The sequence below is a fragment of the Microtus pennsylvanicus genome, chromosome 1, assembly GCF_037038515.1.
Source record: "Microtus pennsylvanicus isolate mMicPen1 chromosome 1, mMicPen1.hap1, whole genome shotgun sequence".
Classification (NCBI taxonomy): domain Eukaryota; kingdom Metazoa; phylum Chordata; class Mammalia; order Rodentia; family Cricetidae; genus Microtus; species Microtus pennsylvanicus.
In genome coordinates this window covers 83702418-83728931 of record NC_134579.1, presented here as the reverse complement: position 1 = coordinate 83728931, position 26514 = coordinate 83702418, and the positions used below count along the sequence as shown (strand labels likewise).

Genomic DNA, 26514 nt, shown 5'->3' with positions numbered 1-26514 from the left:
TAGTAGAAATGGGTTAAATTAATATGTGAGAGTTAGCTAGTCAGAAGCTAGAGCTAATGGGCCAAGCAGTGATTTGATTAATGCATCTACTGTGTGATTATTTCGGGGCTAAGTGGCAGGGAACTAACTAGTGGCCTCCTGGCAACAGAGCCTCATTTGAAAGGGGAAAAAATTGCATGTAAGACCTGAAATATAGTGAACCTAAGTAGTTAATGCGTATAGTTTATGCTTTTCTTCAATATGTTAGCGTGTAAAATTGAACTTTATTCATCTCTTTTTCCCCCACAGAAAGTAGCTTAGTTTTATTGCACAGCATAAAGAGCCTAGTGTGTTCAGGCTGAAAGAACAATTGTCATTATTGTAATTGCTTTGTCATTGATGCGGAATGTGCTAGAAAGACCCTGAGCTTCCAGCTTGAGAGCTAACGTAGCCAAATGTTTCTCTCTTGGAGATACTGTTTGTTGTCCTGCCAAGGGCACTTGTGCTTTGGTGCAGAGATCAAAGAGATTGTACGTTGTGGGTCCAGAACTACAAGACACTGCTCATGCCCAAGGACAGGATCTGTGGTGAGAAATACGAAGTACTTAGAAAGCATCGTTGTGCCATACTCCAAAGCTGTTTCCTTTCACGTCTGTGGGTTTCTAACCCATAGTGGACAGGACTGAAATGTCTCAGCCACTAGTTGTTTCTTTTTTTTTTTATTGATAAAAGAAGAATAAAGAAAAAAAAACAAATTTCCACCTCCTCCCATCCTCCCCTTTCCCTCCCCCTCCTCCCACTCTTCTCCCCCTTTTCCCACCCCTCTCCCCTTCAGCTTAACTAAGACAGGCTCCATAGCTCTGAATAAACATGACAGTTTTGAGGTCCCCTGCTGTTGCAGTGTGGCATTTCCTCAGCCTCACTGAAGCGCAGCCTCATCCTTGCCCGTCACAGCTGAAAAGCAACCCGCCTTGAGCCCTAGGGGGAGTAGATCATTTTTCGGGTGCAGAATAGACTTGAGTGCAGCCATGAGAGCCCGGGCGTCCGTGGTTTAGATGAACACAGTGGTGAGAGGAGTGTGTGTTTCTAGGTAGCTATCTGATGAGTTAGGGTTCAGGAGATTCTTCTGTCAGTTAGTGCAGGTGGTTAGTGAGACCTTGTGCTGCTGCTGTGCTGAACTCTGTGTGTGACAGAGAGAGGAGTTTGAACCTGTGCTTTTAAGAGAGAACTTCTAAATCCCTGTCTGGATTCACCTGCAGTGGAGCATCTGCAGTAGCTTATTCAGAACCCTGGACAGTTGTTTTTTTCTTGGTAATACATTGTAGAAAGACAAAGACAGTTGTTTTCTGAGTTTAGGGAATATTGTTATTTATTCTTGTTCTGACATGCAGTATGTGCATTTCCGTCCCACCCTCCTGAAAATGCCATGAGGGGAGCCTGAGTTAGGGACTCGGGTTTGTACTTGTATTGGCTTATCCTGGTTGTGGTTATCCGGGAGCTCTGCCTGTCCCTTCCGTGAAGGTCAGCTTTGTGTCCCTGCTGTAGTTTATAGACTAGGTTCATACTTCATGCTGACATTACCTCATCTCTTGTGTGATTGACTGGAGACAGGCCAGTCTTTTCACAGCCTCTCTGTAGATACTTTAAGCATAAAATTCTAAGCTGCATAAAAAGAGTACTTGATTCATTAGTAGAGTGAGTGTATTTAGTTTCTGGTGTGAACGAGCTCAAGATCCATATTTCAAGTTCTTAATTTCTTTGTTTTCTTCTTAATTTTTATTATTCTGCTTATTTGTGTGTGTGTATGTGTCCATGTTTGTGTTTATATGCGTGTACTTGCTCATAAGCGCACACAGCCATAAGTGTGTCTCTGTAGCGATCAGAGGACGGCTTCCAGGAATCATTTTGGCCCTTCACCATGGGTTCTTGGCAATCAGACTCAGGTTATTAGATTTGTAATACAAGCAGATTACCTCTCAAACCATCTCTTAGGCCCCTGAAATCTTGATTTCTCTTCAGTACTATTGTGAGTGATACAATGAGGAGCCCTTATTATAAATAGCTACTGTTAAAATGAATGGAAAAAAACTTTCAAAAACTGAACTGGTCCTTGGCCTTGGTGGATTATCCTAGGAAGCTGAGGCAGAAAGAGTGCTACCAGTTCATAGCTGGCATGAGCTACATGAGGCCCAGGCGAGTTGGGCTACAGAATGAGACTGTTTGAGAAGACACTGAAGTGGGTGTACTGGGGCTGTCTCTCATTGGTACAGCACAAGTCAGGCAGCTTCTGTCTAGAGCTGGGTGATAAATCAAGTAAGAAACTTGACCTTACCAGCTGGGTCATTAAAATTGTTCCTTTATTATCACAAAGTGCAAATCCTTTTTTTTTTTTAGGCTCCTTGAAGTCCGCGGGAGGCTCTATGAGCTTCTCACTCACTGTATTCCTCCCGAGATGATAATGAAGGTAAGTGGCCCTGTTTGACATCTTGAACATTCCTAGCTATAACCTGACACCAGTCCTGTGATCACAGCGCTTTTGTAATGCTAAGGTACGTCATCATCAGTTTTAGCATTTCAGTAATTCTACAGATGTATTCTTCCTGTGTGCCAAGCACCCTTAGGGGACCACAGAAGACTGCAGGGAAGACCTCAGTTGTGATGCTGTGTTCGGGGGAGTGACACGGGAGACAACTGAAGAATATTTCCTAGTGCTTTGAGTCTTTAAAGAAAGGAAGGTGAAATAATAATAATAAAGAGCCGAGTTATGCACAGCCATGGTCGGCTGCTCAGGGAAAGGTTTTTTCCAGCTGACACTCAGCACTAAGGATGGAACTGTATAAGTGGATGGGAAACCAGTGTTCCAGGAAAGACGTGGTGTACGTGTAGAAATGAGGCCGAGGATGTAGGTCCAGTCTAGACTTTGTAGGATCACTCTGCTGGTCGCTTAGCTAAATTTACTAATTTCAGGCATTAGGGAATTTGCAGTTTGATTCTATTGAAATTGCACAGTAATGTGAACAAACTCACATGATACAGAATACAAGGTCGTCCTTGCTATATAGGTGTTATTAATGCTTTGAATAAACTTGTTCCTTTCACCTAGTAACAAGTGCTGTGTGTATGTGTGTGCGTGTGTGTTTGTTTAGTAGTGTGTAATCTGTTCACTGTACTGAGTCTCATTCAATAGCATAGGCTAAATGACCCTGTCAGTTTTTTGAAGATGGCCTTTATTGTTGCAACTTTGAATTGTTATTAATGTAATGAATACGGCAGTAAATCTCTTGGTTCTTAGGTCTTTGTACCCTTGTGCAAATGCACACAGCTGCTCTCAACTTATGAGGGTTTTTTCTTTTTTTTTCTTTTTTTTCTGATAAACCCATAATAAGTTGAACATGTCATGCAAATGACGTAGCCAGATCTGGTGGCCACTTGGATGAGGTAGAAGGATCTCTTGAGCACATCAGCTTGGGCCATAGTGAGACCTTGTCTGAAAGAACAGAAGAGCATCTAGTGCATCTTACTTACCCATCAGACAGCACAGGTCAGTGATAATGTGCTGCAGATATGGTCTGTCGCCATCAGGATCATGTGACTGGTGTGATTCCCTACATGGTGCCACGGTCGCAAGAGAATGTTATACTGCATATCTCTAGCCTGGAAAAAGATCAAAATCTAAGATACAATTTACTTTTTTAACCACTTATTTTAGTTTTTGAGATTATAATATAATTACCCCTTTTCTCTTTCCTCACTCTAATCCATTCCCTTTAAAATTCATGGCTACTTTTTCATTAATTATTTACAAATACACACACACATATTTCTGTGTGTGCACATGTGTATTCCTAAATACATAGGTACAGTTTGCTCAGTCTGTAAAATGTCGGTTATATCAAGATACATTTTCTTCTGCATCTTTCTTCCACATCATCAATAAAGCAAACAAAGCAAACCAAAACAAAAATCGATCCTTTAATTCAGACTGTTGCAAGGGACTTTCTGTGTTTGGAATTTTGAAAGCCTTGATTAAGTGCCAGGTTTTATTGTATACATGGTGTTTTTGGCTTTGTTGAAAACTGCTGATTCGTACAAAAAAGTAACAGATATATACATATATATACACATATATACATACATGTAAGTATATATGCCTACATACAGACATAAAACCGACATTAAAGCTTTACCTTTATGAGGGAGAGGCATAAGCATGTTTGGCTATTTTCCCCCAGACTGCTTTTTAAGTCTCCCTTCCTCCTGCAGGGCCTGCTCTCAGAGCTCTTACACAACTGCGACGGGCAGCTGAAAGGGGAGGTGGCGCAGATGGCAGCCTATTATGAGCATCGACTGCAGCTGGGCAGCAAAGCCATTTATCACTTGGAGGCGTTTGTGGCCAAGTTTATGGCCCTTTGTAAGATGTTCATGGAGGACAGGCTGGAAGGCATGGTTTTCTGATGCAGCCAGTGGCTCCTCCAAGTGCCTCAGAAGTTGTGTTTATGCAGATTTGCTCTGGGACTGTGGGTACAATAAACTTTCTTTACTAAATTAGTAATGTGGGTTTTTTTTGTTTTTAAATTAATACTCTCTGAGCTATTAATCATTTTTATTCATTATTTTTATATGTAAGGGTGTTTTGCCGGCTTGAGTATGTTTGCTTGTGTACCATGTTCATAGTTGCTGCCAGAAGAGAGTGCTGGAGCCCCTGGGACTGGAATTACAGATGTATGGGTACTGAGTATTGAACGTGGTCCTCTGGAAGAACAAGTGGCTTTTGGCCACTAAGCCATTTCTCCAGCCGCTGAACTATAAAAGACTTGCAAAGCCTCAATGATCTTGCCCTTAGTGTTTTGGCGTTCTGGAAGAAAGCTGATCCTGTTTTTTTTATTTTGTTTTGTTTTTGTTTTTTAAGGGTATAAATATAAAGGGTGGACACTGAAATGTCCAGATTCCTGTTACACTTTACAAGGAAATACTCAGAGATTGTTGTACTGAATTCACATAAGCCCTGGCCTTTTTTTGTTTGGGAGATTTTTGATGACAGCTTCTATTTTCTTGCCGTTTATAGGTCTATTTAAATTGCTCACGTGGTCTTGATTTAATTGTGGTATATGGTATCCATCTAGAAAATTGTCCATTTCCTTTATATTTTCCAATTTTGTGGAGTTCAGGTTTTTGTAGTATGACCTAATGATTCTCTTGAGATTTCTGTTCATGCTTATGACATAGTTTAATGCCAGTGGCTTTTCTTTGTTCTTGTTTGCTTGTTTCTTTGTTTTGGTGTTTAGCTTTTTAGTTCTAAGAATGTTCTAGATTTTTTTTCATACTATGGTAGTAGGAATGTTCTAGAATTTCTGTATGATATTTAGCTAGTAATGGTATTTCCCTAATCTTTCCACTGTTTCTTTTTTCAAATGTTAGTAGTCTCCTATCTATTGAAGGCACTTAGTTTTACAATGTCTCATTTGTCACTACATCGTCTTAAATATTTTGCTCCAAGGATTCTCTTCAAAACCTCCTCCTTTTGCCTACCATGAAGTGTTTGTTTAATCCGTCTTTATAAGAGAACACTGTAACAACCAACCTCACTTCCCTTGGATTTTCCACATAATAAGCTGTTGTGTCCTAAGCTAATGCACAGGTGAAACCTTAAATTATTTCCTCCACAATAAATGCTAAATACAATATAGAGATTGAATCTTGGTAAACAATGGTGTTTGTAGCACTGTCTGTTATTGGTATCAAGTGGGGTCAAGTAGAGTCAGTGACTAATCCTTGTGAAATCATTTTAAAGATTTCTGCACAGTATCCCTCAGCCCTTCCTCTTGTGATGCTCCTTGTGCTGTTCAATGAGAGAAAGAGAATAAAGCCCTTGCCATGGACAGATACACAATGAGCCACTACAACACATTATTAAGACAGCCTACAAAAGGCATAGATTCAGACTCACACATAGGACAGGATAAAAATGGATGACACCTGATGAGTGAATCAGACCGTTTAAATCTGGAGATGCTCCTGGTCAGATGACACAAAGAAGACATGATTTACTGATTTCTCTCCATAGTGCACTGTTGAAAGGAGCTGTGGGGCTGCGTTTTTGCCACCCAGCTCCTGACTACCTGGCTAGCTTATGACCCAAAATAATGACACACAAACTGTATTCATATAAACACTGCTTGGCCCATTTCTATTAATGTGTGTAGCACCACGAGGTACGCTTACCAGGAAGATTCTAGCCTATATCCATCCTGGGTCTGAGCTTCATGACATCTGCCCTGGAGAGCAGTGGCATGGTGTCTGTCTGAGGCGTCTTACCTCACTTCCTCTTTCTCCCAGCATTCTGTTCTGTTTACTCTACCCACCTATGTTCTAACCTATCAGGGCCAAGCAGTTTATTAATTAATCAATGATCTTCCTCCATCAGTGCACCTATGCATTATAGGTGACAGTGAGTATATTAATAATGTGTTTAAACTTATTATTTTTGTACCGGCACAAAATAAAGGCAATGCAGATATCAAAGAATATTTACCAGTTTATTGTTAAACTTACTGAACCAAAGTTCCAGCGTAGCTCAAAAAAAAAAAAAGAGGGGGATTAACTGGGTTAATGGGATGATTGGTATTTGTGACTTACTGTTTTTAGAAAATTATGTTGGTACTGTTTCTTGTATATTGATATATTGAATATTGAATGTGAGTGTTCCTACCTCTATTTTGGTATAAGAGTATGCTTATATTGTATGGATACATCTATCATATCACAATGTACATTTCTACCTCTGGTACTATTTATGTAATAACATTGTTTACATTTGATAAGTAATGACATTGTTTACAGGTGAAGATCATTGTCTTCATACATTGCACAATTGTTTATTCCCTTAGTTTTCAAATTAGATAGGTATTGAGAATTATATGTTTGTCATATTATTTTTAGGTTAATCAGGTCTTTTAGATACATAGAGATTATTTTCAGTATAGATAGTATAATCTTCAGCCTCTTTGAAGAGCTGTAGAAAATGGCCTTTAATCTAACCTAGAATTCTGTGCCATCGAGACACAATTTACTCCTGGCAACACCACTCTACTCCCGAGAGAACGTTGAGCACCAAAGACACTCCACTGGGAGCTTGTCTTCTTGGCAGAACTGGCCTTTGGGTTAAGAAAAACCCATACCTCAACTACTGACTAAGATATAAAACAGGATTGTCTTATCTTGCCAAGACAGGGTAGGATAATCCTAAGAAAGTTCCTTGCATTTGAGAATGGTATGTCAGTTATGTTAGGCCTTAGCCAAAGTTGGTTGACTCAACATTGCAAACGAGATTTTGGGTGATTGCCCAGGCAGTCAGTTGTCTCTGTCATTTGTTGCACATTTTGGATATCTCTTTTTTGTTAAGTAATATTTACTCCCTTCTCAGATCTTTGATGGAGTTGAAGATTATTTAATTGTAGTTACTCTTTAGCAAAACTTTTGCTCTCAATATTGTTTGTTATATTTATCATTTGTTATTATTGTTATAGTTATATTTGGTTTAGTTGTGTCTTATTTAGACAAAAGGGGGAGATGAAGGGGTTAATTCAGCTCCCTTTAGAGGGCGGGGTTTGCCTCAGGCGAATCCCGCCCTCTAAAGGGAGCTAAATTAACCCCTTCATATTTTGTTTTCCTGTGTGAGAAATGCTAAAGGAACTAAATACTTGTAATATATCTTTATAGAAGAGTGGTTGGAAAGAAAGTGTAAGTCAGAAATTGGGGGTGAATTTTATGTAATCTTCTTATGGATGTTGCAACACACATATACACACAGACACAGACACACACATACACAGATATATTGTAAAAACGTGTTTTCATGCAATTATGAAAAAAATAAAAGAAACTACTGGTAACAGTTAACCTCTTACATGATACTGCCCTGAATTGATCTCTAGTGAACAGATATAACTAAAAATCACCTGTATTTTTCAAGCTTGTACAGATACTGTGTAAAACATCTACAAACACTTTAGAAATACATTCTTAGGTTCTTGGGCTCCTTCTTTACCCATGCCCACAACTTTCATACAGAGCACTTATGTTTCAGTATAAGGATGGTTCCTAAAAGTAGAATCATCACGTGAATTACGGTAAGCACAGTATCTACTTTTTATGCATGTCAGTGTATATAAGTCCATAAGAATGTGTCATAGCATACTGGGATAACTAGCTTCATGGTTAATGAACACTGTCTAGTGCTGATACATTTTGAACTCTAATGCTTCCATTAAAAGAATCCAAAAATAGGTATAGTTCTCTCAAAATTTCCATCATGAATGACCACATTTTGACTCGAAATCGCTTTCAATTGTGCTTTATCCCATTCCACAGCTTCCATCTAAGTAGCAACTCCATCTTTGTGAACCTGGCCAGTGAAACGAAAGTGAAGTTCATGATTAGCTCTATAGAATTCTGATCTACATTTGAGTTCAGCTTTCCTTACCACATTTTTGCTTTGCCTTGGTTGAGCACAACAAATGTAACTTCACTGCTGAGCAGACCACTTGAACTCAGCAAGGGAGAAACTCATTTTAATCTCTCTTGTTTTTATGAGTATCTGTGGAACCAAGCCAGGAGCGAATACTCTCTTAATTTCTGTGTTTCTGTAGATGGTGAGTGTGCGTGTAGCAGGTGAATGGTGTCTGTTGATAATTTTAAAGCAAGTTCCTCAAGAAAGAATCCAGGAGCTACAAGGACACATCATTTTCCCTGAGACAGAAGAGAGGGCTGATTCTACAGTAAGTATGTCTCTGCTCAGAGACTATGCTCAATTTCTTCTGCAAAGGTTATATATTTATGTTGCACATCTTTACTTCTCTGTTTCTTATAGTCTAGTCTATGGAGTTTATTTTGACTGACATTTGCTTGCTTGTACTTCTTCTGAGAGATATTAATTTATATTGTTTACACAGTGTGAATTTACCTCCATTTTGTTATTGCCTGCTCATTTTTTTGGACATATACCCTCAGTTAACTGATGATATTCATCACTGGAAATTCCATTGTGACATAGGAATGTTCTAACTTACTGATGCCCATTTCCTCTATAGACTAGCTCATATCCTCATATAAAGACAGTAAATGCAAATGTATGGCAAGGCTTACATCTGAGGGCTCTGTTTGTTACTGACTTAGAAAAATTCATATTAAATCACCCAAAATGCATTGTTTAGCATAACTCTTTCAGTTATGTAGAAATAGAAATGTCATATTCTTTTTTTTCCTTTTTTTGCTCTTTTAACTTTTTTTTATTGAGAAAAGGAAAAAAAAGTTTCCGCCTCCTCCCAGCCTCCCATTTCCCTCTCCCTCTTCCCAGCCTCCTCTCCCTCCCCCATTTTTTCCCCTCCCTGTCCAGCGTAGTACTCTAATGTGTAGATATTCCACACTTTCTTAATCCATTCTTCCATTGAAGGGCATCTAGGTTGTTTCCAAGTTCTGGGTATTACAAATAATACTGCTATGAACATAGTTGAAGAAATGCTCTTGTCATATAATAGGGCATCTCTTGCGTATATTCCCAAGAGTGGTATTGCTGTTTCCAGGAGTAGGTCGATCCCGAATTTCCTGAGAAAACGAAACACTGATTTCCACAGTGGTTGCACAAGATTGCATTCCCACCAGCAATGGATGAGGGTACCCCTTCCTCCACAACCTCTCCAGCAAAGCCTATCATTGGTGTTTTTGACTTTAGCCATTCTGACAGGTGTAAGATGATATCTCAAAATTATTTGATTGGCATTTCCCTGATTGCTAAGGAGGTTGAGCATGATCTTAAGTGTCTTTTGGCCATTTGAACTTCCTCTTTTGAGAATTCTCTGTTCAGTTCAGTGCCCCATTTTTTAATTGGGTTAATTAGCATTTTAAAATCTAGTTTCTTGAGTTCTCTATATATTTTGGAGATCAGACCTTTGTCATTTGCGGGGTTGGTACCTTCCCAGTGATGGCTCTCCCCGTTGATGACTTTCCTGGCACCCAGATCAGGTCTCCATGCGGGTTGTGCAGATGGAAACAAAGCACCTACTGTGCTTGGTACAGGCAGGCCTTAGAAACAAAGGAATTCCCTCCTGCTTGGCTGCTCCGAGGATTCGGACCCAGTGCCCAGACAGGCTGGGCTGTGTGATGTTATGTGTCGAAAAAGGGCAGTGGGGCCGAAGTGGAGAGGGCTCCGGATGCAAGCTGGGTGGGATAGGAAGAAAGGGGCAGTATGCAGGGAGTACAGGCTCTGCAGAGAGCCCAAGAAGGACAGGGGGTTGAGGAACTTCTGAGTTCCCTGTCCCAGGCTGGCGCCATGGGGTCAGAAACTCACCCGAATGTTGGTTCTTCTGGCACCGAGAGATCAGGTGTCCATGCTGGTTGGGCAGCTCGCAAACAATGCACCTACCCTGCTTGGTGCAGGCAGGCTATAGAAAAAAAGGAACTCCCTCCCGCTTGGGTGCCCCGAGGACTCGGACCCAGTGCCCAGGGTGATGTTATGTGTCAAAAGAGGGCAGTGGGGCCGAAGTGGGGAGGGCTCCGGATGCAAGCTGGGTGGGATAGGAAGAAAGAGGCAGTATGTAGGGAGTAGAGGCCCTGCAGAGAGCCCAAGAAGGACAGGGGGCTGAGGAACCCCTGAGTTCCCTGTCCCGTGCTGGCGCCGCAGGGTCAGAAACTCACCCCCTATATACAGTTTTTATATTTTATTGTTTCCAATGAAGGCAGGACAGACTCCTTTTTCCCATATAGGTCAGAGAACTAGGTATGGGTGAAGAACTCACAATTTTTTTTCCAGCATCTCTAGCCCCTTGAATCTGGGCCATTTATCCCAGAAATAGCCCTCACATTTAGTTCCAATCCAATTGTTTCTCAGTGGTCCTGCTTTTAATTAAGACTGATATGTGAGGTTAGGTGGAAGAAATACTGGCCTTTCAGGCAGCCCTGGCATTTTAGGCTCCCCAAAAGATTTCTACAAAAATTCTCCAGGTTTTATGTAGAACACTAGAAAAGGAGCAAAGAACCCTGGATACATTAGGTGATACAGAAAGTTTTGACAAAGCAGGATGAATTCTATCATGGTGATGCAGATTATTGTCATGAGGAGGTAAGAGTTTCTGGTTCAGATATATGTAACATGCTAGATATTCTGAAGATAAATATTAGGCCATTTTTTCAGAGCTGAGGAACAAACCCAAGGTCTTGGGCTTGCTATACAAGCACTCTAATAGTGAACTAAATAACCAACCCCCATTTTTTATGGACATATTTTGAGAAAAGTAAGGAGGAAACAGAGGACTTAAGACTTATAGTAGTTCCTACCAATGTCTGATGCCATCTCATCGACAATCCTAGAATGTATTGAACTGATCTTGTTTGTGTTTTGGGCATATCATAGCACAGAAAGGGGTTTTTAGCATTGAACTCACTATCCCAAAGACACCCCATTTAATGATTAGTTTGTAATCCTATCAGGAAAGAGTAGATGCAGCAAGTTGATGAGATGAAATGTAGAGGTACCTGCAGTTGAAAGGTTCAGATGAGGTGGTTCACTCCAGAACGCTAATCAAGAAAAGTCAGAATAAGGAAAATTAAATACAGGAGGAACCCTGACAATATGTGAGCAAAGCCTCTATTTGTTAATCTTTACTGATTGTCATTAAATGTCATCATGGGAGTATAGGAAGTAGTACAATGTGTATCCTTCTTTGAGAAATCAAGCCCACACTGTATAGAATATTTTTAGAGGGTGGTAATATTTATTTTATCACAATTTCAGAGGTTATAATCCATAGTCATGCAGGAGAAGAGATATATGACAACATATATCCATTCAAGTATGTTCCCTATGATGTTTCCTCCAACTAGATAATCACCTACTTTATTTTTTATTTTTTATTAAATTTATTTTTAGAACAATCTTTCCTTATTTTATAATAATATCCCAGTTCCCGCTCCCTCACCTCTTCCTGCTCTCCCCACCTTCCTTTCACCGCAGCTCCATAAACTCCTCAGAGAGTGTAAGGCTTCCCAAGTGGAGACAGAAAGTCTGACACATCAGTTTAAGGCAGGACTGAGGCCCATCCCACTATATCTAGGCTAAGCAAGATATCCCTCCAAAATGAATGGTCTCCACAATGCCAGTTCAAGTACTAGGAATAATCACAATAAAAATGTAAATCTCTCTGATAATCTGTAAGAGAGGAACTGAGGTAAACTCAAAATCATGTCCCAGATATCTGGCTGATCAGCTTTCAAGCAACAAATGAAATCATGGTTATCTGGAATATCAAGATGTAGATGTAGGTTCAGTTCAGTTTCCAGTGGTCTTTTGTTACATTCAGTTTCTGGCTGTGTGTTTCAGATATTATCATATAAGAAATTATCTCAAACCTTTTTAAGTATACAGAGCAACAGTCAGATTATGATATAGTACTGCCTTGATTATTTTAATTATAGCTCATAAATGTGGGAAAATAATCAGTCAAATTAAGAACATTAATAGTTTCTTCAGATTTCTTGTCAACACTTATTTGTATTATAATGTAAAATTTGATTACCTCTGAAATGCTTGTAGCATATTAGAAAGCTTGAAATAAAACAGTACAGGACTACTGTATCATGAACTCCATAGTCAAGGCAGTCAATAAGGCATGGAAGAGAAAAGTGCTCATACCCCCCCACACACACACACACACTACTGAGAAACTGGTGGCAGATGATGACTTTTGGAGGAGGAAGGGTGAGTTTAATTTAAGGTGCTAATGCCAGGTCATTTGAGCAAACTTAGTGATGGCTCTTACATATGGGCATGGAGTGTTACCCTAGGTAGGTTATTTAAAACAAAAATAAGGATGGGGTTAGGAATGTTGGAATTAAGAGAGTGCACCAGGAACCATTGAAAAGGAATAAAGGCAAATATGAACAAAGTCACTGTGTGCGTGGATAAATTCTCAAAGAATTTCAAACCTGTCTCTGTAAAAGGTCATAGCTCAATAACATTAAAATCTGATGTAAAGTTTTATCTTGTGAAAGAAAAGTATGATAAAGTCACTGTCGGTGCAATTTAGGTTTTTGATATTGGACTAGAAGCATTTATTTGCAGACCCAGATAAGGGGCCTGGCCCAGTTGATTCACTTGTGCTTTTAATTGTCTTCTTTTTTTCCTTTGTTAGGAAGAATTACATACTGCCTCGATTCTTTTTTAGCATTTCCACAAATTCCTATGAATATAGCTTCTGCTCCTGGTGTGGGAAGTCCTTCTGTCTGTGTCGTGCTTTTATTGGTTAATGAATAAAGAAGCCGTTTTGGCCTGTGATAAGACAGAATAAAGGTAGGCAGGCAGAACTAAACTGAATGCTGGTGGAAAGAAGGCTGAGTCAGGAAGAAGCCATGTAGTCCAACTGGAGACAGACACCAGACAGGACCATACTGGTAAGCCACCATCACTTGGCCATATACAGATTAATGGAGATGGGTTAATTTAAGATATAAGAATGAGCCAGAAATACACTTAAGCTATTGGCCAAAGAGTATTACAAATAATATAGTTTCTGAGTGATTATTTTATAGTCTGGGCAGTCAGGACTGAACAAGCAGCCTCCAACAACATCCTCCATCTATTAAAAACACATGGAAAGTCATGTCATGCATAATGATTCATGCCTTAAATTCCAGAACTCGGTAGGTATAGACATGTAGATCTCTGAGAGTTCAAAGTCAACCTAGTCAACATAGTGAAATTTAGGATAGTTTGGCTATCAAGTGAAATTCTGTCTCATTGACAAAACAAAAACAATAAAATGAAGTTACCCAAAAAGGTGGAGCGTGAATGGTGATTCACACTTGTAATCCCAACATGAGAATGCAGAAGCATTTGGATATTTTTAGGCCAGCACAGTCTACATGGTGAGTTCCAGGACAGCCAGGAATACATATGGAGAGCCTGTCTTACACATCATCAAGAGCAAACATGTTACCAGAAAATGCATAACACATGGACCTACACATTAGAATAGTACATGAGTGTGTCAGGAAGGTTATAATATCCAGGTCAATTAAAAACTCTCTTCACTTTCATTTTACATGTGTGGGTGATTTGCCTGAATGTTTGTCTCTGCTGCACATGTTTGCACTGCCCAAAGGGGTCACAAGAGGACATAATATCTTCTGCAACAGGAGTCACAGAGGGCTGTGAGCCCCCATTTGCCTGAGTGTACTGCAACCTGGGTACTCTCCAAGAGCAATCATACAGTAAAAATTTTACTAAAATATCTGAGTAATGTGTCCCAGGGATGCATCATTTGTACTTTGAATTATGCCTTGCAGAATATTCCATGGTCAGTGGTTGCTCTGTACTGTCAGCAGAGGTTATCATTTCTAATGGGAGCAGCATTCATTAACCACCTGATAAGTGAACATTTATACTTTTGTACACGCACTCCAAGTATTTCTGGTTCCTAACTATGTGGAAAGATGCTCATGTATATGTACATGTTACATCATTTATACAAGGTTCACATTTTTATTTGAAATATTGTTGTAATTTAGTTTTATATGCATAGTTTTGTTTTAAATTCTTCTCTGAGATAATTGTATTCCTGGAAGTATGTCTTAAGTTCAGCCCAAGTTGAGGGCTGCAAGCATCAAGAATGAAGCATTTGCAGACTTAATGGTAAATATGCATATAACCCTTAAGGACCCTTTTGACTGATAGAGGAGTGGGCAGGTAAGTCTGTTAGTGAGATCTCTGAAAGCTTTTTAGAAAATAGAGGTGCAGGAAACAAAAAGACTTGTTGTTTATAGGGCACATCCCTCAATAATTTTATTTATTTATTTATTTTTTTTGTTTTTCGAGACAGGGTTTCTCTGTGGCTTTGGAGCCTGTCCTGGAACTAGCTCTGCAGACCAGGCTGGTCTCGAACTCACAGAGATCCCCCTACCTCTGCCTCCCGAGTGCTGGGATTAAAGGCGTGCGCCACCATTGCACGGCTTTCAATAATTTTAAAGTAAAGTGAATGGATGATGAATGCTGTAGTAGTCAATTCTTGATGATTTAGGCAAACTCCCAATGGTGTGTACTATGGGAAAAAGGGAAGCTTTAAGCAATAGAAGACACAAGTTGCTTTTGCTAAGGAATGCAGAATTGGAACAAGATTCTGTTGGAACCAGAGATAGCAGAAGTTGTTTTGGGTACATGAGTTTTCTTTGATAGGCAAATGTCCATGCAGAGATAATACGTGAACTTACCTCACAATATTATGGGCCTTATGAGGCTGTGGAAAGGAAGGAAGCTTGGCTCCTTCCAGCCAGATTTGTGTGTCCTGGGATGATATCAGAGAAGATAACATGCTTAGTCTGGTGAACACATTCTGGCCCTGCAAGGTGCTAGAGTGAACAATAGATAACCTCGGCATCTCCAACCGTATGAGTGTTTGTGAAATCTGTCAATTTTCTTTTGACATCTTGAGGTGAGACTTGAGGGTTATGAAGCCAAGCTGTACCATGTGCCACTGTGAGTAGCCTTGAGGAGGCTGTCCCCTAGATTTCTGAAGAATGTAAAGGGAAGAAGAAAAACTAGCTGACAGCAAGACTCCCTTTCCTGTAGAGGGATGGTTTAGGGCTATCATCCAGAGATTGAGAATCTCAAGGCTGCATTTTGAGTATCAGGTAGGCAAAGTCTTATCTCTCAGTTCATTTCCTGAGCACCTCCCAGATTCCATGGGTGGGTCGAGAGAAAACATTGTGGGTCATAGGTGCAGTCAGGTCATTTGGAAGAGAGTGAAGCCTATTTGTGTGGGAGACTGGTGAGATTAGAGGCAGGCACATGCAGAATGGTTTTGTGCATATTTGGCTGGGGTGGATAAGAATATCTCCTGATTTGGAGAAGTGTGTTTATGGAAGTGTGACATCTCACAATTATTTATTGCAAAGGCCAAGCTGTGTGGCGTAATAACCAGGCTAGCTTAATATGAAATAGTAAACTTTAATGAGGGAATAGCTTACAACACTAGGGTTCCAGTGATGAACAGGAAGTACAAAAAGGGACCAGCGGGGCTCACGCCCGCCAGATTTATACCTAAACATTAGCCCAAGGCTAACACACCCCCTTGGGCTGGGTTTCCCCTACACAGGTCACTTTCTTAGTTGCTGGAATTTGCTGATAATCCATTATACCTTGTTTTCTAGATCTTGTCACATCTCAGATTGATTTGCAAACCATATTCTCTCTCTCTCTCTCTCTCTCTCTCTCTCTCTCTCTCTCTCTCTCTCTCTCTCTGTATCTCACTTCTCACTTCTGCTTCTTTACCACAGCACCACTCTGTATGTTCATAAAACTTTTCATACCAGTTTTGCCAGATGTTTGGTTCTCAACTTGTTGGTCTCTACAAGACCCTATTTATAAAAAAAAGTTGCTAATCACATTCACCTGCTTAGGGCTTCCATATCTGAAATGGCACAGATCACCTGACAGACCTCATCAGCCCTAAGTTTAAGGAACATGCTTCTGTTGAGAAAGTCCAGAGATCTGGAGAAAATGAATTTCAGCCTAACGATGGGCTGGATCCTCTTTACAAGAACTGTCAGAAATAGGAAATTGAGGTTAGGCTATAACCAAACTCTTTGATTTTATAACCCCAAGCCTCTCCAAATGCCTGTCCTTCTCATGATCTCCCAATGGGTATTGTACCGAAAGCCATTAACAAGCACATATATCATAACACCTGGCTCTAGGCCAAGGAATTTGGCTTTGTTTGCTGATAGAAGGACCATAGCAGTGATGTACATCATATTCTATCCCATGATTGTGTGCCTCTTCTATCTGTATGTGTGTGCATGTGCATGTGTGTTTCCAACTTAGGGTGCCTCTTCACAGCCCCGACAGACCTCTTACTTGTCACTGCTCTTGCCTCAGTATATTGATTCAAGGTCTGGACCATCATATTGTTTCTAGGACTGTTTTTTCTAAATATCTGAGGTATCTTCTGGCCTCATGTGACTCCAACCAGACACGTCAAGAGTGAATTACATCTTCACTCACAACCTTATAGCCTGAGTGAGCTCTGCTGATTCTCCAGGGGAAATTTTTTATTACTACCTGTATAAGAGCTTCCTTCTTCCTTTTTGACCCCAGAGAGGCTCCTGATATGGCTGCTTGGTTTAAGGTCATTTTGGAGTGAGGAAATGAGTCAGAGGTAATGGCTGTACCATGGACAGAAGCAGACCCCTCCCTGGACATTCTGTTGTATCCTGGAGCCCTGATTCTCTGTGATGTCATCAGTGTTGTGGCAACACCAACTGCCTGTGGGGCATCTGCTCATTGCCTACTGGTTTTGGACGTAGCCATGTTGGCAAGACTGAGCAGGCTCCTTGGGAGACAGAAGGGAGAGCGTAAGGAGACTAGAGGGAGGCAGAAGGAAGCTGGCCTTCAACCTCAGTGTCACTCATCAAGACATAAATGGTTCTGGGGAAAACGCAGTGAGTCCTGGGGAGGGAGTGGGGAGTTTCTTGATGGTGGAGGGCCTCAGCTTGGTTTTTCATAGTGAGTCAGAGGATCTTAGAGCTTCGTGGAGGTAATGAATCTATCCTGCTTCTCTCTGTTACTAAAGAGTAGACCTGGAGTTTACGTTTCTGATGCTTAGATTGGCAGAGAGCCAGTAATGGTCAACCCTACAGCTGCTGTGCTAGGGGCCCTCTGTTTTGACTCTGAGTGGGAAGGAAGGAGAGAGGGATGAATGAGGTTTCAGTTACAGCACTGAGCTTCACCCACACTGGATTTCTTTTGATTGGGGGTCACTAATAACAGGGAGAGTAAAATCCTCTGACCAAAGCTGGAGGATCTCAAATTTTACCTCACATCCAAATGCAGGGTAGGAACCATGGGGTATTGCTGCATGTCAGTGACCCCTAAGGTTTCTGAGTTCCTGAATCTCAATAGCCAGTCATCTTTAACTTGACTTTAACTTGAGTGCAGGAATGAGCCATCACTCTCCCTGCAAGTGTCTGTTCTTGGTGAGTGAGGGCTCACCTGTGGATGCCCTTAGGTGTCTCCAGCCTGTCCTGTCACTAGGTGATCTCACCTTTGCTAACATCATGATGGATGGAATGTACTCTGCTGAAGTTTGGCGGAAATTTTCATCATTACCCATGTGACTTATCTTTGGTCTGACGGGTCACCCACAATCCCCATCACCCCCACACATTGTAACAGCCTTGTGGATATTTCCTGAGGTACTCATTCACTTCATGAAACTGAACTTCATTCCACATCAACATGAGCTGATTTCTTAGTATCCTTCACTTCCCATCTTTTTGATTAGGAGGTGAAGAGCCATTCCTTGGGAATGTTTAGAAAATGAGTCTTGACCTTCATAAATTATGAAGTATTAAATTACAATTAATTAGATTCCAACAATCAGAGAGCTGCTGACGAGCTACCCCTGCGTCTCAGGGAAGGCACGTGAAAAAGCCAGTTTGGCTTTTGGTGAACTTGGGAAGAGACAGTTATGAGATAAGTGATGGCAGTTGGCACAGACTCTAACAGTCCGTTCTCTGGACATTCTGCTGTATCCTAAAGAGTCGTTGGCATCTTTTTTTTGAAATCAACAGTGTTGTGTTCTTGGGGCACTCATTATGTGTTGAAATAGGAGCGGCGGATCAGCGTCCCGGGCACCCAGCAGCCCGCATGGCTAGCTTTACCCGAAATAATTACACAGAAACTGTATTCTTTTAAACACTTCCTGACCCTTTAGTTTCAGTTTCTTATTGGCTAGCTCTTACATATCGATCTAACCCATTTCTATTAATCTGTGTAGCCCACGAATTGGCTTACCAAGAATGACCTTAACCTGCGTCTGCCTGGAGTGGGAGAATCATGGCGACTCCTGATTCAGCTTCTTTCTCCCAGCATTCTGTTCTGTTTTCTCCGCCTACCTAAGGGTTGGCCTATCAAATGGGTCTAGGCAGTTTTTTTATTAATAAGAAATCACTCCCACATCAATTATGTGCATATAGGGTTCACCAGAAAACACAATGGCAAGATTGAGCACACTGGTTGGCAGAGAGATCTGACTTTCGAAGGAGGAGGTTGTGGGTTGAGTTGGACCTTACAGAAATGGGGTTTAGTAGCTGGGATCTTGGAAGAGATGGTTCTATGTTGCTTCTCTGGGTTACTAAAGTGCAGACCCATAGTGAAGGATTGCTGCTAGTTAGTTTGGCAGAGATCCCGGAGTTGTCAAGGTTACAGCTGCTGTTCTGTGAGTTCCTTAATTTTATTTTGAGTGGCAAAGACCAGCTAGAGGCACAGACTAATGGGGTGTGAGAGTAGGTTGTTGCTACAACTCATCATCAGTGATTTCTTTAGGTTTTGTGAGTATCCCATGGGAAATTCCCCATCTATGCACCAGGGTATCAGACATTCAGTTACTTCTATTCCAGGCCACACTAAGAGACTGAGAGTGTCTAAGCACTGGAAACTCCAGGAATTTTCTGTATCACATCAGAAATGAGTTGATATTTCCAAAGCAGCATGGCTGGGTGACATATGCCTTTCAGGGCCAGTGGGGCAGCAGGAGGGGCTGATACACATAGCTAGCCACAGTGAGTGGAGACAGAGGCATGGCTTTAGGGGCTCCCAGTTTGAGGAGTTGTCCTGATCCTTCACTGTGTTCCATGCATTCACTCTTCCTTGGCCTCTTCTTCGAACTCAACATGATCTCTCCTGGTCCTGTGCCATACTACTGCATAAATTCACTAATATTTATCTACCTGCAGGGAGTGCTGGAAAAACATCAACCCCAAACTCTGTTACTGGGCAGGAGCAGCAGATGAACAAGGTGGATACGCTGACCCTGCAGCTTCAGATGATGACCCAAGAAAGGAATGAACTTCGTGGAATTCTGGCTAATTATACCAACAAGGATTTGAACAACAGGTAGCCATTTTGTCTAGTTCCTGAGGGCATCTGAGAGGCAAAGCTGAACCCTGGGAAGGAGTGGTATCAGGACACAGGCTGTGTGATTCCTCCAAATAAAAAGCAGAACCTGTGGCCTGGATCAATCTGGGGATGGGGCAATACTTGTGAGCTCTCAGCATACATTTCATGAGGCCTTGACAGGTGTTGGCTTGTGGACGATGCTAGGTGCTGTGAGTTTATGGTGAGTCTTTGTGCTTAACCAGCAGGTGCCTGAGTACTGGCTGCTCCTGGGAGCAGCTGCAGGGGCCTAGTCGTCTTGGTGCATCTCAGTGTGTGACTTGAGGTCTGAACTTCATCACTGCTCCTCTCTAGTCTGATTTCTTATATTCTGAGACAATTCTGCCTGCCTACATTTATTTGGCATCCTCCATGTATGTGTGTGTGTGTGCGTGTGTGTGTGTGTGTCCTAGCAGTTGGGGGTCTGTGGCATGTGGTTCTTTCTGTGCCACAGTTTCCAGGTGATCCCACTAAGTTCCTTTACGGTCAGGGAACTCCACTATGACCAGTGATGGTGCTCCTGGCCCGTGTGCTCACCTTGGCAGCCCATTGGAATCCACTGGAGACTTATATATCTATCCTTAAGTCAGGTCTGCTCGCTGTTAACACTGATTTTGTGCTTTAGACATCCAAGTAACAATAGGAACCTAGGATCAAAAATCCCCGTTCTGAAGACGGGAACAACATTATCATAGATTTCTGGTGGGATCAGACTTGTGACACAGGCTCCCCAGGACTTAACTATTCTATTCCAGGCCCATTAATGGAATTCATGCAGCTCTGGATCACTCCCTTTGCACCCCTGATTGCTGGTCTGGGGCCACGTCAGCAAGTTTAAACAGCACCAGGTTGTCCTCGTTCATAGCTATCAGAATGTGACATTGACTGTGCTGGGGTGTTTAGGGCACAGCCTGAAATCATAGGATCATTAAGTCCAGAATTCACGGGGTTCTTTGCTCTGGGGCTATGCCCTAATACAGGCTAAATTTTGAGTTGGAGATGGTGAATATGGAGCATAAGAAAGTGATGTTGGATCTACAGAAATTCCCCATGGAGATGAGAGAGGCCTTGTACAAGTGCAAGGAGCTGACTGAGGAAACTGTCTCTGACAGGTGAGTGACTGACTTCACTGGGACTCTATTCCTTGGCAGTGACTGCTTTTGCCATGTTTTTGCCTTTGAACCAAAGTGAGGACTTTCCTTTTGGCCTGTCTCCCTATAAAAAGCAGTCTGTCTTATGCTCTTGACTTGGACCTACTGGACTAGTTTTGCTAAGACTGAAGTATCTGTGAGCCCATCATAACATTGTCCTGCCAGGCTCAGGAGCCTCTCGATAGAAAATCTATTTGTACCATAATAAAGGTGTCAGGCATTTGTGGGTCTTGGGGGCTCTGGTAGGGGTTTACAGAGGTGATCCCATTCTACCCATAGATAGAATATATTTCAATTGGGTCTGCTGTCCTCCCTCAGAGAATGTTTGTCTTCTACCTCTCAACCTGCTGATGCTTTCCCAATACCATGGACAGTTAAGTACATGTGGTAGGAGGCAAACCCTGCTCTCAGAAGTACATGCATTTCTTTTATTGTAACAGTTTTCAAAAGCAATCTGAGTCTTTCTGTAATTTGGCCATTCTCTGACATTTGACAGCCACTAGGGTATCCTGGCATGGTGACTGTGGGCTCTGGTCTAGGGCTGTCTGGGGACATGGGAGTTTGCATGGGTGATGTGGGAGATGGAGGCTAGGTAGGTCTCAATGTGTTTTTGTGATGTTTCAGCATCCTCCACAACCAGCTCCTGAATGAGCGAACTCAGTTGAAGAAAAAAGTGAGCATGTTGAGAGAGGAGAACCGAAAGCTATGGAGGGAGCAGATTTCAATGCAAGTGGCCTGTGAGAAGGTGAAGAATCTCTATGAAAAGACCGATGAGAAGTTCTGTGAGCTATGTGATGAGTTGGATAAGGTAGGCTGCAGCAATGTGGGCAGGCTGTCCACCATCAGTAGTAATACACACACACACACACACTCACACCCTCACACACACGTGATCATCCATCTACTTTTCCAGTAGCTCACTAACATCCTGTCCAATTGTTGATTTCTGTGATTATTCCAAGACTTTCTAAGGATTTAGCATCTTGTGAGATCAATGTATGAAAACATCTTTGAAAGAAAAAATCCCCGTGTAAATGTCAAAGGGGTGGTTATTGTCTACATTTTTTATCTTCTCTCATGTTTCATCCGTTGAACCTCCTTCCCTCCTCCCAGTCATTCAACCCCTCTTCCCCGGAACCCGGGACCACTCCTCCTTAATTTCCCTTCACAAAATAGCAGTTCTCCCATGGTTATTTGATCTAATTATTAAAATAACATTAAACCTGGGCTTTGCTCATGTTTGTTACACATTATAACAATGAGATATATCACCAAATCCTTTTAAAGTCTTGAGATATGATCACACTACGTTCCAAAGATTAGCTTTGAACTCACAGTGGAGTTCAGTCCAGACTTTAATGTTCAGTCCATCTGTCTCAGTCTCTGAGCAGCTAGGATTAAGGGTTTGCATCACAAGCTCAAACTTAGTCTAAATACTTAAATAATTGATGCTTGAACCAAATGTTCAAGGTCAGTAGATTATACGTTTGTGCTTTCTTTTTGTTGTTTTTTTGTTTTTTTTTTTTTTTTTTGGTTTTTTCGAGACATGGTTTCTCTGTGGTTTTGGAGCCTATCCTCGAACTAGCTCTTGTAGATTAGGCTGGTCTCGAACTCACAGAGATCCGCCTGCCTCTGCCTCCCGAGTGCTTCCAAAGGTCCTGAGTTCAATTCCCAGCAACCACATGGTGGCTCACAACCATCTGTAATGGGGTCTGGTGCCCTCTTCTGGCCTGCAGGCATACACACAGAATATCGTATACATAATAAATAAATTAAAAAAAAACTTCAGTTAATCCAGAGTTTATTAATTTTTGTCTGCATGACCTGCACACTGATGATATGCACATTGGTGAGACTGAGATTATTATTGGTAATAATTTCCATATTAGCATGTGGAAATCAATATGTGTTTTAAGCTATAGAAGCTATAGTAATGTTTATATTAAAAATTTACTTAGGGCATACATGTTAAGAATTGAAATGATGGCCAGGTGGTTGTGGTGCAGACTTTTAATCCCAGCTCTTGAAAAACTGAGGGAAGCAGATCTCCTTGTGCTCAAGGCCAGCCTAGTCTACAAGAGCTAGTTCCAGGACAAGCTCCAAAGCTATGGAAAAACACTGTCTCGAAAAATTAAAAAAAAATTAAAATGTTATATTTGTGGTGTGTCCTTCCCCATGTCTTTTGATTAATTTTGGTTTGAGGTCGATTTTGTTAGGTATTAAAATAGCTACACCAGCTTGTCTTTTAGGTACATTTGCTTGGAAGATTTTTTTTTCCAATTCTTTACCCAGAGGTAATATCTATAATTGATGTTGAAGTTTGTTTCTTGTATACAGAAGAAAAAAGGATCCTTTTTCTGTATCCATTCTGTTTTCTGTGTATTTTTATTAAGGAAATGAGACCATTGATACAGAGAAATATCAAATGATTAATTCTTGTTATTTTGCTGAATGTGTATGTTCTTGTACATGTATATCCAGAAGTGTTGTTGAGGAGTGAGTGTGTGTGTGTGTGTGTGTGTGTGTGTGTGCATGTGAGTGTGCAACCCTCCACTAAGAAAATAATATTCTAATGAACAGAAACAGGATATATTGGTGGAAAGACGACAATTCCGGCTGAAGCTGAGGGATCTGGTCACCAAACATATAGAAATGGCTGAAAAGCTGCAGAATCCCTTCGCTGTCTCCCAGATGAGGTAGGATCCCAGGCCACGAAGAGGGAGTTATATCAAGTAGTTCCCCAGTACCTGAATCTCTGTCCTATTTGGGTTCCTGGCCATTTGCATGACTTTTCAGTCAAAGCCAGGGAAAGAACATCTGAGAGTATTGGGCTGGCTCAGTCAACAGAAATGTCTGCACAGGAAGCAATATGTGTTATCCTTAATCTTTCTCAATTGTGTGCAGTTCTTCAATTCTGAGTGCTCTCGTGTGTTCTGAGTGCATTGATCCTTCCTATGGTAGTCCCAGACCTAATAGAGGCAGTGTTAATTGTGGAAGACGCTGTCTCCTCCTGCCACTTTATTTTCCTCCAGGAGTATCAGCTTTAGAGATAAAATCCTACACTTGGGCAGATTAGCATACAGCACCTTCTTATTGATTATGGGTTCTCTGCAGTTTGCATTTGTTTCCTGTAAGGTTTCTCTGGAATTAAAATCACATTTAGAGTTTGACATGTTGAATCCAAGGAAGTTTCTGTGCTGAAGGAATAAGCCCAGCCTTCACTGCAGTGTTGTGTTTGCTCCTCTTCAGGGCCTCATACAGTTAATTTCCCAGGTTGCTCACAGTTTTCTGGCATCTGTTCAAGGCCTGTGACCCAGACATTGCTATACTGCTGTTTTTTTCAAAAGAATGTATCTAAACTATTGGAGTAATGGGCTGTTTTTCTAGTTCACCACAATGTGTATTTCTCAGCTCACTTTCTAGCAGTTTTAAAGGTGGAGAAAAAAGAAACTCAGGTGCTGTCTTATCCTTGAAGAAGCAAGGAGTGAATGAGCCCAGCTCAAATGTAATGCTGGATTTCCCAGTTGAGTAGAGCTGGTGAGAGCTCAAAAGCTGACAGGGCAGGTCCTTAACAGACCTGTGTTCCAGCCATTTCCTCCCCTAAGATGAAAACCTCCAGCATGATCTGGCCACAGTCCAGGATGAGAGCCTCCTGCAGACAGACCTGCTGCAGCAGGAGCCCTGAGTGTGCTAGGCCAATGAGCCACCATTGACTCCTCTCCCCTGCAACCTTGGCATTCATGGGGTGGGTTTTCTTCCTTGATGTTTGTTTCCCATGTATGGACAGTCCCTGGTTTTGTCTAGGCTGTGGTCCAATGAGGCTTCCTATGCATCTGATTGCCTTTCCTTCTCTGACAGCTCCGCTTTGGAGAACTGAGGAGGCTGAAGGAAGCTTCACACATTCTCCACTTGATCAGCAACACCTACTGAGAAGCAGACCCCTCCTTGTAGCTGTGAAATAACCAGTGAGAAAAATCTCCACCTACTGCAGGGGATCCATCGCCAATCTGATTCATGTTCTATTGACCCACTATTCCTGGAGAAAGGAAATCATCAGAAAGAAGCCTGACATTCAGAGGACCCACCAAGAATGACTCCAGATCCCGACATTGGTCAGCAGGTGGACCCTGAGTGGCGCACAGCAGCATGGGGAGGATATGCTGCTGAGCAAGGCTTCCTCTGTCAGTTTACTCTCCATGTCTTTAGTAAGCCGGCTGCGCCCTCCATATGTGGTGAGGACTCTCACGAGAAAGACTGTACTGATGCCGTGCTGTATTCTGTACACACCACAGGGAAAAGAACAGGATTCCCTCTCCTGTGAGTGCTGAGGGAGACTCCATGCCACAGGAAAGTGTTGGTGAAGATAACGCAGTACAGAGACTACAGCATCCCTCACCTGTGTTAGTCATTGATCATCCATAAAGAAAATGTCAGGGGATTCTCCAGTTTCACATCCTGGACTGGCACGTCAGTCCTGAGAAAGGGTCTATAGAGGAGGTTTGGTCACCTTTGGTGTCTTTAGGGAGCCAGATGCTCTCGATTGATTTTTTGGATCTAGAGCTAGAGACTATTTTTAACTTAATTGGAGCAAGGGTTCTGGTTTGGTTTTGGTTTTCATTTGTTTGGATATTTTTTTCTGTGCTTTGGTTTAAATTTTGTTGTTGGTTTTTAAATAATTTATTCTTGTTGTTTTAATAGTTGGCTAAGGCTCTACCCTGTATATACTGACTACCCTTTCTAAAGTTCCTATTTAGTATAATGAGTATTTTTATGAATAAAATCAATTTTCGACTACTCGGTTTTACAGCCTTTCTTGAGTCAGATGTGGGGTTGCTCTCCTGTGACTACAGAACTCATGGGCAGAGATGGATTTCTGCACATTCCAGGAGCCTTGGTTACACAGCGGTTTCGCATCCAGGCAGGTCTGCACACGTCTACACAGGAGGGTAGTACCTTGGATGTGGATGGCCTGACCTACTCCTGTCTTTACTACCAAGACTTTCTGTTACAGTCATATTTAAGAGAATGTCATGAAGAAGGGATCTGGAAAGAAAGGAACTCCTTGTTCTGCACTACATTAGTTCTATCCTGGTGTCCAATCACAATTGCACATTGTGATCCTGGGATAGCAAACCACTGAAAGTTGCCTTTGAAATGCATGAGCAAAGGGTGCCCACAGCAGAGGGTAACTGCTGAGCTGCAAGTTTGTATTCTGGAGATGCCTTCCAACCTCTCACTCCTAAACCATGTATGTCACATGGGGAAGCTGTAGAGTAAGGGCCTGCTCCAACACTGTCATCTACTTACAGTAGGAATATTGGGAACAGAGTCAGAAGGATTCATTCAAAGCTCTGAAATGGTCCCACCCATTGGTTTATGTCAAAAACAGTTGATAAAATTCCA

General features: G+C 41.7%; 1 protein-coding gene across 1 annotated transcript; it reads left to right on the top strand.

Annotated features, from left to right (window-relative positions):
• Nucleotides 1-2373: 2373 nt before the first annotated feature.
• On the top strand, nt 2374-25905 carry LOC142849346 (disks large homolog 5-like). The gene is made up of 7 exons (XM_075971316.1): nt 2374-2443; nt 8628-8756; nt 19762-19921; nt 20941-21072; nt 21736-21919; nt 23692-23807; nt 24970-25905. The coding sequence occupies exons 3-7, from the start codon at nt 19815-19817 to the stop codon at nt 24986-24988; spliced, it is 558 nt and encodes a 185-aa protein (XP_075827431.1). The 5' UTR covers nt 2374-2443; nt 8628-8756; nt 19762-19814; the 3' UTR covers nt 24989-25905.
• The last annotated feature ends 609 nt before the right edge of the window (nt 25906-26514 follow it).